The sequence below is a fragment of the Suncus etruscus genome, chromosome 15, assembly GCF_024139225.1.
Source record: "Suncus etruscus isolate mSunEtr1 chromosome 15, mSunEtr1.pri.cur, whole genome shotgun sequence".
Taxonomy (NCBI): Eukaryota; Metazoa; Chordata; class Mammalia; order Eulipotyphla; family Soricidae; genus Suncus; species Suncus etruscus.
The window spans coordinates 86,895,932-86,912,294 of NC_064862.1; the positions used below are offsets into that span (position 1 = coordinate 86,895,932).

General features: G+C 42.9%; 1 protein-coding gene and 1 non-coding gene across 2 annotated transcripts; both read right to left on the minus strand.

Annotated features, from left to right (window-relative positions):
* Positions 1 to 1,639: 1,639 nt before the first annotated feature.
* Positions 1,640 to 5,819, minus strand: LOC126030100 (olfactory receptor 1571-like). The gene is given in 4 exon segments (XM_049788293.1): positions 1,640 to 1,710; positions 4,955 to 5,465; positions 5,468 to 5,509; positions 5,511 to 5,819. Coding segments are annotated over 4 exon segments (933 nt in total).
* Positions 5,820 to 8,389: 2,570 nt separating this feature from the next.
* LOC126031746 (U6 spliceosomal RNA) lies at positions 8,390 to 8,499 on the minus strand. The gene has a single exon (XR_007503577.1). It is a non-coding gene; the product is annotated as a U6 spliceosomal RNA (small nuclear RNA).
* Positions 8,500 to 16,363: the final 7,864 nt, after the last annotated feature.

Consider the following 16,363-nt stretch of genomic DNA (forward strand, 5'->3'; position numbering starts at 1 on the left):
CTTTCTTTTTCGTTCTTTCTTTTCCTTTCTTTCTTTCTTTGTTTCTTTATTTCTTTCTTTCTCTCTCTCTCTCTCTCTCTCTTTCTTTCTTTCTTTCTTTCTTTCTTTCTTTCTTTCTTTCTTTCTTTCTTTCTTTCTTTTTCTTTCTCTCTCTCTTCACATAGTAGTGCTTAGGGATTACATCTGACTTTGCATTTAGGAGTGATTCGTGGTGGGACTTAGTGAGCCATATGGGGTACCAGGGATCAGACCCTTGAAGGCCACTTGTAAGGCAAACATCATGTTGTATTAACCAGCACCATCATTGCCCAATAATTAATTTTTTATTTAGGGGATGTTGGACAATACCCAATGGTGCTCAGGAGTTATTCTTGGCAGGCTCGGGGGACCAAATGGGATGCTGGGAACCGAATCTGTGTCAGCCTGTGCAAGGCAAATGCCCTTACCTGCTTTGCTCTCACTCCAGCCTCCCAACCAAAAAAAGGATTCTTCTATAAGGATTTATGGTTGACATAATCCAAAACTCTTCTGAGAAATATGTTTTAACTTTCCAGGAAGGAAAGGGAAAATAATACTAAAAACTATTTTTGGGGAAAGATCTTATCAGAAGAATACAAGATCACCTTCCACTTATTCACATCTTAGTCTCCAGAAGATTTGAATAGGAAACTCCCTCTCCCTTTCAACTGTTGGCTACCCTTTTGGCATCTGTATTATCATTGTTTTTGGAATTTGGGGCCATACCTGATGGTGCTCAAGGCAGTTCCTGTCTCTGTGCTAAGCAGTGACCCCTGGTGTTGCTCCAAGGGAGTGCAAGTGTGATTCAAACTAGGGTCATGGCCACCATAGTCAAGCATGGCAGTTATGGACTTTATCTCTGTTTTTGGAAAAATCTGTGTTTTAAGGGATGTGTTTGGAAAAATAAAAGCTAGGTCCCAATGATCTGGAAATTTCTTATGTAGTGTTGTAGGGGACAGAGAAGAGGGAGACGAGGAGGTGGAAGAAGAGGGGGGAGGGAGAAAAGGAAGAGATTGAAGGGAAAGAGGAGAGAATAAACTTTATAAACACTCTTTGGATCATGTTTTACTCAACCTCACCTCTCCCAGCACAGTAATTAAGAACAGAATGATACAGGCAAGCTGTCAGAGACAGTTTCTTTTGGGGCCAGAATGATAACACCATGGGTAGGACTTCCCCTAAGATCCCTTGGACCTGCCAGAAGTAATTTCTGAGAACAGAACCAGGAGTAACCCCTGAGCACCACTAGGTGTGGCTTAAAAGCAACAACAAATAGAACCAAAAATAAATAAAACCAGTTTTTCATTCTGTGAGATTACAGAAACGGTTCCCAGTTCCAGTTGGCAAGTCTTGAATAGACATGGGAACATATGTATTTCATCCAGTTCATCTCCTGAATTTAATAAAGCGATGACAAAGTGACCAGTTCTAGAAACTGAGTGGACAAATTTAAATGTATAGAAAGCAAGGGAAAGGAAGGAAAATAATTATATATAAAATGTTGGTCCCCAAGAGATGGAAATGATGAACTCATCTTTCCTGGCAATTGTCCAACCAGAGATCCCCTTCAGGGTCAAGAATTACATAAAAAAAAAAAAAACACATAAGAACATGTAAACAACTAAGCCAGCTGTGGAAAATACTGTGGTCTCTGTGGTGTCAAAATATCCCACGGCCAAACAGCCTTCAAGACTAGGTACAAAGAGGGTAAATCAAAAAGTCACTCAAGTAAGTTTAAAATTGTTAAGTAAAAAGATACTTGTCAACAAAGCACATGCAAAAATTTCAGAATGAGAACCTTGTGCTTTGGGGCCAAAGCGATAGCACAGCAGGTAGAGCATTTGCCTAGCTCATGGCCAACCCAGGTTAGAGCCTCAGCATCTCATATTGTCCCCGGAGCCTGCCAGGAATAATTTCTGAGCACAGAACCAGGAGTGACCACTGAGCACCGCTGGCTGTGGACCAAAAACCAAACAAAAACTTTGAACTTTGATGCTTGATGTCTAGTCTTAATCATTTGGTTGTGTTTTGGATGTCCAGAAATAGCCACAATCATTGCAATGATTAGTACCTTCACCCCAGTGTTTAGAGGGATGGACGGGTCAGTGAATGCAGAGCTTTTGACAAATACAGCTCAGAGAGCAAAAGAGTTTGGCATAGATTCTTCCTGGGAATAGATGAACAGTTACTCTTTCCTTTTTTAACATTTTAATTTTATTGTGATTTACAAAGTCCTTCATGTTGGGTTTCAGACATACAATAAATCAGGGCCAATCCCACCACCAGTGTTGGACCTCCCTCCACCAATGTTCTCTAAGTGCATGCCATACCACCCCCCCTTGCCCCAACCCTGCTAGTATAACAGGCCTATTTTAAATTTATATTGTCCAAGTTTGGGTTTCTTGATTACATTATTGTTGCCTTTGGCTTGGATATTTAGTTCTGTTCCTTTTTAATTTTATTTGATACCACTTGGCCCCTGGCCTCATCCTTTCATATTTATGTTTCTCCTCTTTCACTCAGTTTCTTTCCTTCTCCTCACTATCATCTGGAGGAACTCAGGGGACCATAAGGGATGCCGGAGATCGAAGCTGGGCCAACTGCATGCAAGGTAAATACCCTCCTCACTGTGCTATCACTCTTCCACTCCTCTTTTTTTTGTTTGTTTGTTTGTTTGTTTTTTTTTGGGTCACACCTGGCGGCACTTAGGGATTACTCCTGGCTCTACGCTCAGAAATCACTTCTGGCAGGCTCAGAGTACCATATGGGATGCCGGGATTTGAATCACCATCCTTCTGCATGCAAGGCAAGTGCTTTACCTCCATGCATTCTCTCCAGCCCCTCTTCCACTCCTCTTTGGTGAACTTAAAAAGTCTTATAAAAAGAACTCTTTCTTATGGACTTGATATAGAGAAAAAACTATGAATTATATATATATCTCTCTCATGGTGATTCGATAAAAAATAATATAGATACAAAAAGGAGTTTCCAGTAGATAATGAATTTATTTATTTATTTATTTTATTTTACCAGGACTCCTAGCACTATTGGGTAGCCCTATGGGGCTCTGAATATTGAACCAGGACCAATGCATGCAAGACAAAGACCTTAATCCCTGCCCTATTTCTCTTCAGCCTGTTATGTAATTATAAAATTAAGCCTCTTGTCTCTTACATGTGCTAGAGAGGCTGTTATTTTCTTAGAGGGGAGGGAGATGAGGCCATACCCGGCAGTGCTCTGGGGTTACTCCTGGCTCTGTGCTCAGAAATTACTCCTGGTGATGCTTGGGGGGGGGGCACATGGGATGCCAGGGATTGAGTCCAGATCAGCTGTGTTCGAGGCAAATACCCTCACAGTTGTGCCCTGAGAGACAGTTCTTTAAGGTAGTAGCAAGGAATTTGCAGTCGGTCACCTGTCCACAAGCTCCCCTGACCCCAAGCTGAAATAAGTGAAGAGCAGTTTGGAATATTTTTTGTTTTTGTTTTTGGGCCACACCCAGTGATGCTCTGAGGTATTCCTGGCTATGCGCTCAGAAATCTCTCCTGGCTTGGGGGACCATACTGGACTCCAGGGGATCGAACCAAGGTCTGTCCAAGGCTAGCGCAGGCAAGGTGCTACCATGCCAGCCCCTGGAATATTTTTTATTGCATCAAGAAATGAGAGAAGGGCCCGGAGAGATAGCACAGTGGTGTTTGCCTTGCAAGCAGCCGATCCAGGACCAAAGGTGGTTGGTTCGAATCCTGGTGTCCCATATGATCCCCCGTGCCTGCCAGGAGCTATTTCTGAGCAGACAGCCAGGAGTAACCCCTGAGCAACGCCGGGTGTGGCCCAAAAACAAAAAACCAAAAAAAAAAAAAAAAAAAAAGAAAAGAAAAGAAATGAGAGAAAGTGTCCTCACAGTATTCACTGAAGAGGGAAGAGATGAGAGATACTATAACAGGGCAAAGGGCAGACTCTAGGAATGGTTTACATCTTCTCTTCCCAGGGTCCATGAGAAGGTGAGTCTGCACCTGATGAAACATATAAATAGAAGAGGATAAAAACACATTTGAGAATAAACACATGGAATTTAAAAACACATTGGATATTTGAAGATATTCACATGGACCATAAATAGTAGGCACACATCGAAAAATCTACCTAGTAGTGTCTAAGTTGTTTTAGACTATTTTGTACAAAAAAAACACCATACACAGTGACGTAGGAAACAACTGTTATTTATTTCATCTGGATAGTTAAGCTCCTGAATATAGTTATCAAAAGAATATCTTGACACTCTATCATTTGGTAAGATATTATGGGGCCAGAGTGATAGCATAGCGGTAGGATGTTTGCCTTGCATGTGACTGCCCCAGGACAGATTTGGGTTTGATACCCAGTGTCCCATATGATGCCAGGATATGGTCCCCTGAGCCAGGAGCAATTTCTGAGCACATAGCCAGGAGTAACCCCTAGAGCATCACTGGGTGTGGCCTAAACTGAAAAAAAAAGGTATTTTTATTACTATTCTCATCATCATTATTAGTTTTGGAGCTACACCCGGAAGTGCTCAGGGCTTACTCACAGTTCAAGAGATTACTCTGGAGGGACTTGGGAGACCAGATGGGGATTGAACCCAGGTTGGCCATGTATAAGGCAAGTGTATTATCTATACTAACTGTACCATTTGTCAAAAATTCTAGTTAAGAAACCTCTGTTGCCCTGAAAGAGATGAGAATTTCCAAATATTCCCTCATGCAAGTGGGGATAAATCTTGGGAGAAAAGAGAAACTGTTGAAATATGATTAGAGGGTGTGATCATGTGAGCTATTTGAGAAGTTAGGTTCAAGAAAAATAAAGAAATTTCCAGTAAAAAATTTTTTATGTTCAGAATTTTGGTTTTTATTTCCTCAGTCAAGAGCTCCTTTTCAAACTTGAGATATTGACCCTTTCATACCTCCCAACCCCGAGAATCTTTTCAGAGCCCCCTTGATGTCTTTGTTCCTGAGACTGTAGATAAAGGGGTTTAACATGGGGGTGACCACTGTGTACATCACGGAAGCGACGGAAATTGACTGGGAGCTGTGGGTGGCTGCAGAGCTAAGATAGACGCCCAGGACTGTGCAGTAAAACAAGGAGACTATAGACAGATGAGAGGCGCAGGTCGAAAAGGCTTTAGACTTGCCCTGAGCTGATGGAATTCTCCGGATGGAAGAAACAATCTTCGAGTATGAATAAAGGATCCCAGCGAGGGGACCACCTCCCATGAGCCCAGCATCCAAATATATCAGTAATTTATTCACAAAGGCATCAGAACAGGCAAGCTGGACCATGTGATCAAGCTCACAGAAAAAGTGGGGGATTGTTGAGTCTGGGCAGAAGGACAGATGCAGCACCATTAAGCTATGTAGTAAGGAATTCAGGACACTCGTGATCCAGCAGCCCAGGACCAACAGCACACAGAGCCGGGGGTGTTCATGATGACCGGGTAGTGCAGAGGGTGGCAGATGGCCCACAAAGCGGTCATAAGCCATGACGGTCAGGAGAATGTCATCTACTCCTGCAAAAAGCAACGCACAATACATCTGGGCCAGGCAGCCTTCATACATGATGGTGCGGCTCTGGGTCTGGATGTTGGCTAGCATCTTGGGGATGGTGGTGGAGACAAAGCAGATGTCCACCATGGACAGGTTGGACAGGAAGAAGTACATGGGTGTGTGGAGGTGAGGGTCGGTGGCCACAGCCAAGACGATGAGCAGGTTCCCCCAAACAGTAATCAGGTTACATGGAGAGGAAAAGCCCCAAAGATGAGGGGGCTGCATGCCAGGTTCCCATGATAACCCCAGGAGAAGAAATTCTGAGATGTGGGTGTCAATTGTGAGACACCATGTAGGGAGGTGATACTGACTAGGGAGAGGAAAAAAAAAATCCAAGCATATAGTTAATTTTCTTTTTTTTTGGTTTTTGGACCAAAACCCTAATAGTGCTCAGGGGTTCTTCCTGGCTCTGCACTCAGAAATCTCTCCTGGCAGGCTCAGGGGGACCATATGGGAGGGATGTCAGGTCAGCTGCATCCTGAGGAAAATGCCCTACCTACCCACTGTGCTATGGCTCTGGCCACCAATATATAGTTAATTTTTACATGGATGTTATAATTAACTATGGAAACGCTGTGTTTTTTTTTTTTTTTTTTTTTTGGTTTTTTGGGCCACACCCAGCGGTGCTCAGAGGTTACTCTGGCTGTCTGCTCAGAAAATAGCTCCTGGCAGGCACGGGGGGACCATAGGGGGACACCGGGATTTGAACCAACCACCTTTGGTCCTGGATCGGCTGCTTGCAAGGCAAACGCCGCTGTGCTATCTCTCCGGGCCCCGGAAACCGCTGTGGTTTATAGATTGTAGCTGAGAAGTCAATGTGGAAATATACTAAGAGATGTGATCTCTTTTGATTAAGTGAGATTATATGGTTTGTTTGTTTGTTTGTTTGTTTGTTTTATTTATTTTTTGGCCATACCTGGCTAGTGTTTAAGTTTTACTCCTGGCTCATGCTCAGGGATCAATTTTTTTGTTTTGTTTTCTGGCCACAAACCCCTCAATGCTCAGGGGTTACTCCTAGTGCTGGCCACTCACGAATTGTTCCTGGCGATGCTCAGGGGACCCTATGGGATACCAGGGATTGAACTCAGGTCACTGCATGTAAGGTAAGTGTCCTGCCCACTGTTGCTATCACTCCGAACCCCTCAGGGATCACTCTTACTCGGTACTCGGGGAACATTAGCAATGAGGAGGATAAATCCAAGGGTCAACCTCTTGCAAAGCAACTGCTTCCCGTTGGACTAGCTTTCTGGTCCCAGCCTATGATATTGTCATGGAAAATAGGTTGAGTTCTGTCTTCTCAACGATGTTGTGGTTCAACTGAATGATGGAACGGGAATCTAAGAACCTAATTCTAAGACCATCATCACAGCTTCTAAAAAAAAAAAGTGAAAGTAGGTAGATGTTAGCATGGGAGGAAGTTTTCCTAGTTTCAGAAGAGTTTAGGAATTCATCCCCAAGGAAGTGCTTGTTTTGGATTAGAATCGATCATACAGCAAGGAAGGCATTTGCCTTTGTACATGGCCAACTCTGTGTTTGATTCCTGCCATCCCATAGTGTTTCTTGAGCACTGCCAGAAATGATCTCTGAGTGCAGAGCCAGGATTAAGGTCTGAGTGCTGCTTCGTATGGCCAGAAACATCAGAAAAACACAGAGAGATGTAAATATGAATCCCTGTTTTCAAGTCCTACACAGTTACTTCAAAATAGATTTTGAGGGGCTGGAGCAATAGCATACCATAGTGTTTTGCCTTGTACATAGCTGGCTTGGGTTTGATCCCCAGCATATCTCCTGGTCCACAGCCAAGCACTGGTCGCTGTCGCTCTGAAGATCCCCCAAACACCACAGAGGTGGGTGATCCAGGGGAATCCCCGCCACTGCAGCCAGAAGACATAGCGTCTCTGAGCCCTTGGCGTCAACTCTGTCATGGTTCACCAAGCAAGAAAACTTACCAAGTTACTCTTTTCAGCATTTTCAGGGCATTTCCTCTGGGAACTCCCCTAGTGGGAAATACTCCTGGCTCAACCCTATGTCCTCAGAATTATTTGAAATAGGGCAATAGGACAGCGGGGAAGGCACTTTACTTTGCCACATGGGCTGAGCTGGGTTTATCCTCAGCATCCCATAGAGTTCCCCCAAGCCTTGCTAGAAATGATTCCTGAAGCAGAGCCGTGATGACCATATCTACCTTCTCTTGGTTCCTGAGTTTCTAATTTTTAGACACAGACAAAAAAGAAAATTCTGACCAAACCCAAGTCAACGAAAACAAAATCGATAGCCAATCTTTCAACAGCCTATACACAGAGGGGACCAGCTTACCCTAGCAGGTCTGGGGGGGGGGCAAAGGGGAGAATGCTGGAAACTGGGGGTGGAGGTAGGACAATACTGGTGGTGGGATACCCCTGACTCAATGCCACTATGTACCACAAATAATATTGTGAAAGATTTGTAAATTCACATTGGTCACAATAAAAATTATTTTAAAAGGGCCCAGAGAGATAGCACAGTGGCGTTTGCCTTGCAAGCAGCCGATCCGAGGACCAAAGGTGGTTGGTTCGAATCCCGGTGTCCCATATGGTCCCCCGTGCCTGCAGGAGCTATTTCTGAGCAGACAGCCAGGAGTCACCCCTGAGCAACGCTGGGTGTGGCCCCAAAACCCAAAAAATAAAAATAAAAAATAAAAATAAAATAATAATATAAATTGTAATAAATTTTAAAAAAGGAAATTCTGTTATGTTCCTGGCAATAGAGCTTGGTAGAGACCTAGGTTTTTTCTTTCTTTTTTTTTTTTTTCTTTTTTAAATATGGAACGCTTCACGAATTTGCATGTCCATCCTTGCGCAGGGGAGCCATGCTAATCTTCTCTGTATCGTTCCAATTTTAGTATATATGCTGCCGAAGCGAGCACTCTTTTTTTTGGGGGGGGGCACACCCATTTGATGCTCAGGGGTTACTCCTGGCTAAGCGCTCAGAAATCGCCCCTGGCTTGGGGGGACCATATGGGACGCCAGGGGGACGAACTTCGGTCCTTCCTTGGCTAGAGCTTGCAAGGCAGACACCTTGGACTTGATCCAAAACACCTCTCTGACTGTGATGCTTTGCAAATAGTGGGGACATCTTTCCTTTTCCCCAATCCCTGCTATGACCACCCTCAGATAAAGATATATGCTTAAAACATGTTCCACATTAGTGTCCTGCATATTCCTGCTAACCTAATTACATTTTTTTGTGACTTAAACTCTAAAACTTCTCAAATAAATTCCAACTGAGCCAGAAATGCTTGGTATCTTTTCATTCCCCTTGCAGCTTCACCAAATGGACTTTCATTCTTATCTGCTGATCATCAACAAAGACTATTGTGTTGCTGAGTCCAATAACCTCTTTCTACTTTTTTTTTTTTTTTTGCATTTTTGAATTTTTTGGCATTTGAGCACCCAGCAGTGCTCAGGGGTTTACTCCTAGCTTTGTGCTCAGGCATCATTCCTGAGAGCTTGACCACCATATGGGATATCAAGGATAAAAACTAGATGCTAGATTGAAGGGCTAAAAACTAGATGCTAGATTGAAGGGCTGGAGAGATAGGACAGTAGGGAGGGTGTTTACTTTGCATGAGGCTGACCTGGGTTCAATCCCCCAGCATCCCTCTAGTAACCCACCAGGAGAGATTCCTGAGCACAGAGCCAGGTGTAACCCCCCAAACACCATCAGGTGTGCCCTGACTACAAAAAAACAAGCAAGCAAAAGTAGGTTGATTGTATATAAGACAAGCACCCTAACCATTGGACCATCTCTCCTGGCCTCATTCTTCATACTTTTCAAATGTATAAACCATGTTGATGATAAATTATTCAGGGACCAGAGATTTAGTACAGGGCTTAAAGCATTTGCCTTGTACAAGCCTGAGCCCCCACTTATCTTTTGTGCCACAACGGTTCCCTGCTAGAAGTAACTAACCCCTGAGCTCAGAACCAAGAGTAGCCATGAAAATAACCAAAGGTAGCTCACTACTGCATCCCCTATGAGAGAGAAATTAGACTAATCATCTATACATGGCTACTGATCAGTCCTTAATAGCTGATCAATAAGTAAGCGGGCCAGTGAAGACATCAAGTCAAAACTCTCAACTTCTATGAATTCTTTTTTAATTTTTTTTGGGGGGAGTAGCAGTTTTAGGGCCACACACAGAAGTGTTCAGAGATGACTTCAGCCTCCGTACTCAGAGGAATCACTCCTGGCCGATGCTCTGGAGATCCTGTAGGATGCCAGAGATCAAACCCAGGTCAACCATGTGCAAGGTTGTCCTGTCACTCCTGCCTCTCTCTGAACATAGCCTTTGGCCTTTTTGTTACTCACCTAGATGGAGTCGCCTGAGCAGGTCGCTGTGCAGTAGTCCCCAAGTCTTCAAGGATGCTTGCGTGGTGGGGAGGAAGGTCTTGCTTCTCTTAGACACAGCAGGAGGGAGCTAAACTTGACCGCTGGAGCCCAACTTGAAAATTCAAAGGCAGCCACCATGCCTGGGCCAGTCTCCCCAGCTCAACTCCCCCCCCCCCCCCCCGGTTCCCTGGAGATGTCACAGACAAGCAGATATTTATTTACAGTTATTAGGTCTTCTGCAAATGAGGGTTTCGTTTTCATAATTGCACCAACCTCTGAGCATGTTATGTGGGGTCCCTTGGGTGGGTGGGAGGATTTGAGTTAGGACAAAAGGTGGGTGGAAAACTTTCCTGACTGATTCTGTTTCCCAGAGCAAAGGTGTGAAGGGACTTCAGAGTCTCAGAGTCTCTCTGAAATCACCTGCCTTGGGGAGGATCTAAGCATCTTGTTCCTTAGGACCATCTAATGGTCTTCTCCAACCTCAGACCAATTTCCTGATCTAATTGGTGGTATCATGGGCCTTCATTATAAGGTCAGGTGAATGGAATGGTTCTTGATCTTTCTAGGACCATAGAAGAGAGATGAGTTTCTTGGCTCTAAAAACAGGAAGTTCCATGTTGCTTTAGGAAGATCCATGAAGAGATGTATGGTTTTAAGGTCATTGTTGAAATTGTCATAGAATCTTTATTAAATGATAACACACACACACACACACACACACACACACACACACACCACACACACACGAAACTGGAGCAATAACACAGTGGGGGAGGGCATTTACCCTTGCATGAGACTGACCTGGATTTGATCCCTCAGCACCTGGAAGGTGCTTGAAGGACCATGCCATGCCCAGAAATAAACTGAGATCAGATACTTGCCAGACTCTGGAACTTAGACACACATAAGCTTGTGTAAGATGAAGATGCATGACGAAAACTATTGAAAGCTTCAGACTTGAAACAGACAGCTCTGGGGACTGTCAGATCTCGCGACAAGATCATGGATTCAAATCCTTAGCTTTTTCTTATAGAACAGGCTGTTCATATTTATCCTGTTCTTCATAGCTGCCAGATGAAGATTGAGAACAGGTTCAAGTGGAGTTTTATGGCTTCTGTGGAGGTGATATCGTGGGATGGTGGTTTGCATGCCATGAGAGAGAGAGAAAAAGAATTTCTTCTTTGCCTGATGTGAAAATGAAGGGCCGGAAAAGATAGTACAGTGGGGAGGGCACTTGCCTTGTCTTGATCTTCAGCATCACATTGAGGCCCTGGAGCCCATCATGTGTGATCCCTGAGTGCACAGTCAGGAGTCCAGGGCCTGAGCACAGCTGGGTGTAGCCCAAAAATAAAAAACCAAATTGAAAATGAGATCAAGATAAGACAATATAATATCTTATGTCATCTACTCCTCTTATTGGAAATATGAATCTCCACTTTCCCTTTCCTTGGTTTCCCCTTTCCCTTGTTGGTCCCCTTTGATAAACTAGCCCTCTGTTGGACATACTTTTGAAAACCCTATGCTTACACATACTACAAATAGTTATCAAATATCTGCATGCCATATATATATATGTATATATTTGGTTTTTGGGTTCAGCAGCGTTCAGGGGTTACTCCCTGGCTCTATGCTCAGAAATCACTCCTGGCAGGCTCGGGGGTTTTTTGGGATGCCGGGATTTGAACCACTGACCCTTCTGCATGCCAAGGCAAACGCCTTATCTCCATGCTATTCTCCAGCCCAGAGATGTTTTTTTTTGTGTGTGTGTTACCATGAATTATCAGATCACATTCCATTGTTTTTGGAGTGTTATTAGAAGATTTTTGGTTTTGGTCCACATCCAATGGTTCTCAAGGTTTCCCCTCCTGGCTCTGAACTTAGGAATTACTCCTGGCAGGCTCAGCGGCAGATAATCTGTGGCTGCCAGGATAACCCTGGTCAGTCACACGAAAGGCAAACATCTTATCCGCTGTTACTATCATCTAGCCCCCAGAAAGATATTATTAAACAGTACCCATTGTTTATATTTCATTACAGATATGTGATGCATACAGGTTATTGTCCCCATTCCCTTTTCCCCATTATTTTTGACTTACAAAGACTTTGACCACTTTTAACTCTATTCAAAGCCCATTTTTAAATATAATCTACCAAAAACTTTTCTTCCATAGAAAACTTTTTCTGATGGAATACAATAACTTGATATATCAATATAATAAACTTAAATGCTTTATAGTATTGATACACCCACACAATCCTGGGCTATACAATTCAAGATAGTGGATTTGTCATTCTGTGAAACCAAGTTAGTATTTTTGTTTGTTTGTTTGTTTTTCTTTGTTTTTGGGTCCACACCCGGCAGCGCTCAGGGGTTACTCCTGGCTCTATGCTCAGAAATCGCTCCTGCCAGGCTCAGGGGACTATATGGGATGCTGGGATTCGAAACCACCTTCTACATGAAAGGCAAATGCCTTATCTCCATGTTATCTCCCTGGACCCCCCCCCCAAATTAGTATCTTACAATTAGCTTAGACTGTTCCTTCAAAAGAGAAAACACCTATACAATTTCATGCTCAACAATGATGAAAACAAACTGTTACTACCTAAGTAGGATATTAGTAAATGTTAGAAATTGATTTGTTACTATTTATTCAAATTAGTGCTCATTATTTCAACCTTGATGGAGTTACAAATAATTTATTGATTAAAATGAACTCATAGCATGCCATGCATAAAAGAGCAGCAGCGCTCTTTTTGTTTTGTTTAGGGCACCCATTTGTGCCTGGCTGGTTATTCCTGGCTCTGTGGTCAGGAATCACTCCTGGCAGTGTTCCAGGAACACGTTAGGATGGCCAAGAACGAAACCAAACTAAGTTGACTGCATGTAAGGCAAGTGCCTTCCCCACTGGGCTATCTCTCTCTACCTTAAGCACAGAGTCCTTCTAAAGAGTAGCGAAGAGCTTTGCATTAGTGATTCCAATGCAATATCTGTATCACTTCAGCCCCAGGTTTTGATTACACATATCAGACCCACCTAACATCTCTTAGACTCAAGTTCTCTCATCATAGTAGGGCACAAGGTCACTCATTTTTGCTATTTCTCCAAGTGCTAGCCTACGTGCCTACCCGCACAAACATATATGAATATACACATGCATCGACCCTTCCCAATTTCTTGCATTCCCCACACCATTTTTCCTCTGTCCCAGACACATTTTTTTGTTTGAGAAAACTCAACACGGTCAGATTCTGATAGTCATGGAGCATCACTACCATCACCATCCTCCTCCTCCACAAATTTTTATGTACAATTTCTAGAAGACACTTTTCACAGATCTTCTAAGAAGTCCAAACAAAGAGACTATAAGCATAATGCCTAAGATTTGCAAGAAAACTTACTCTGAGGCAGTGAGCTGAGGGGTTTGTACTTTTGTGTAACACCAGAACTTTGTGAAATTCACATGAGTTCCATGGGGGGAAATGAGAACAAAGTGCTTCTTGAAGCAGTCCACGTGGAAGGCTGCCTGATATCTTAGGTATGACATCTCCTTCCTTTCCAGGTTCATGACCTTTAAAGCCATTGCTCAACTGTTCATCCTGGACTGTCGTTGGGGTTTTAGTTTTTTTCATGGTAAAGGAACAGTGGGGAAGAGAGTAGATTCGATTTTCACCTACGTCTTCACCATTACCAATGTCCCTATGACATTTGTGACATGTGGGGTCAACTTGTTTCCTGAATCGCCAGGTAAGACTGTGGCTTTAGTCTCCCCCAGTGAGTCCTTAAAATCTAACTAAATAGTTTCATCTTCTTTGGTTGTAGCCTGGAGATTGGGTTACAGCTACCAGTCCACTGGTTTCAACAGCTGGTCTAAAACCTTCCTCCCTAACATACCAGTGAAGGGTTTTAGAGAAGGACAAGGAGATGAAAATGAAAGCCCTGAGAGATAGCATCCGAGGTTAAAATATTGGCTTTGCATGTAGCCCAACTTTATGTTGATTTGATCAACATGACACCACAGAATACTCTCCCCCCAAGCACTGCCAGATGTTGTTGCTGAACCCAAGTCATTATTCTCATCATTACAGTCATATCATACATCAGTTCTATGATCATGTTCATCATTAATATTCCCATCAGCATCATGACCCAACAATTTCTTCATGTTCACAATCACGACCCTCTTCATCACCACGCATGATGTCACTTTTGTCGACATCATCATTTCTTTCATCTTCATTTTTTTTCCACTTAAAAAAGTTATTTTTATTTCAACACCATGGTGACCAGATAGTTCAAAACACAGTTGTTTCTTCCCCCTCTACAGTTACAAAGTTGTTCATAGGTTGAGTTTTAGTCATACAATGTCCAACACTTTTTCACCAGTACACATTTTAAACATAGAGTGTACTCATTTGTGGAATATAAAAATGTTGTATGGGTTATTCAGAAATAGAAGAGAGAGGAAGGGCAGGAGGAACAAGTCCACGATAGGAAACTTGTCACAAAGAGCAGGGAGTAGTACAAGTAGCAGAGGAGCACTATGACAATAATAGTTGGAAATGTTTACTCTGGACAAGAACGGGATGCTGAAAGGGGATAAAACCGATAGCATTGATACCACTTAGGAACAATATTTTAAAACACCAGAGTTCTAATAGGGAAAAAGGAAGAGGGAGAAAGTGAGAAAGAAAAAAGGTCTGTTCCCAGAGTCAAGCAAGGGAGAGGGCAGGAGGAGGATGGGAGGGAAATAGGGAACATTGAGGCGGGAAATGTACACTGTGAAGGGTGTTGACATTGTGTGACGGCCAGCCTTAATCATGAACCAACTTTGTAACTGTGGGGGTAACAAAAAAAACAACCCAACTGTATGATGAAAGCGCTTCTGTAGCCATGGTGTTTAAATAAAATAATTTTTTAAAAAATGGCTCCCTTCTCGGCGTAGGAATTAGAATATAAGAAATGACTGAGAGGGATGAGGAAAGGGAACTTAAGCTAGAAAGTACTGACATCCCCAAGTCCATTATCCAAACCAAGATGGTAAGGATTCAACTCCACAGGCTCACTGGCATCCATTTTCCCTGTTTATTCATAGAACTTTCTAGTTCTTTGAGTTAGATAAAATAGGTTTGAAACTAATATATATGTTGGTTTTGTTTTGTTTTGGGGTCACAACTGGTGGCACTCAGAAAATCGCCTCCAGGCAGGCTCAGGGGACCATATGGGATGCCGGGATATGAACCACTATTCATCCTGGACCAGCTGCATGCAAGGCAAATGCCCTACTACTGTGGTATCTCTCTGGCCCTGAAAAAAATATTTTAAAGGGTCCAGAAAATCTTTAATACAGTTGTTGAGGCTCTTGCCTTGCACACATACACCCTAGTTTGATCCCCAATATGCCAGAGGGCCCCTCAGCTCCCAAAGGAGTGATTTCTGAGCACAGAACAAGGAGTCAGCCTTGAGCAGTGCAATGTGTGCCCCCTAAACAAACAAATATAATAAATAATAAAATAAATTGGATTAGGGGGCCGGAGCAATAGCATAACAGTAGGTTGTTTGCCTTGCATGCTGCAGATTTGGGACCGACTTGGGTTCTAGCCCCAGCATCCCATATGGTCCCCCGAGCATTCCCAGAGTGATTTCTGAGTGCAGAGCCAGGAGTAACCCATGAGCACGCTGGGTTTGGACCCCAAACTAAAATAAATAAACAAATTGGAATAGGCTCTTGTGTGTTGATACTGAATTTTATGATTTTTTGGTGACACACAACAGAATTATCTCTTCAGCCTCTGGTTTTCTTTCTCTTCTTTTTCTCCCTTCCCTTCTACTCCTCCTCATTTTATATTTCTCTTCTCCTTCTTCTTTTCTGTCTCTTTCCTATTTCTCTTTCTTCCTCTATTTTCTGCCTTCTTCCGCCTTTCTCTTTCCCATCTTTCTACAATGATCCTAACGCTATTTCACTAACAATTTAAATTTATTTTACAAGGACTAAAAAGAAGCGAGTGAATGCCTAGTACATGCCAGACACTGTTTATTAGATGTTAGAGATGCTCACAGCTGTTTTCACATGTACAACAATCTATTTTTACTTTTTTTTTTTTTTTTTTTTTTTTTTAGTTTTTGGATCATACTTGGCTTTTCTTAGGACTCACTCCTGGTGGTGCAGTGGTTATTTCCTTTAGCCCATTCGCTCCCTTATCTTTCCCGATCAGGAGGAAACTGGCGGTTTCATTGGAAACAGAAAGGCAATCACACTTTGTATCAATCCAACTCCAGTCCCGGATCCATAAAGTCTCTGCTTTATGGCAAACAAAAGAAAATGGACAGGTTTGTCAAAAAGGAAGTGCTAAGACCACCCATAATACAGACAAATTCTACCATCTACCTTTTTGGGCAA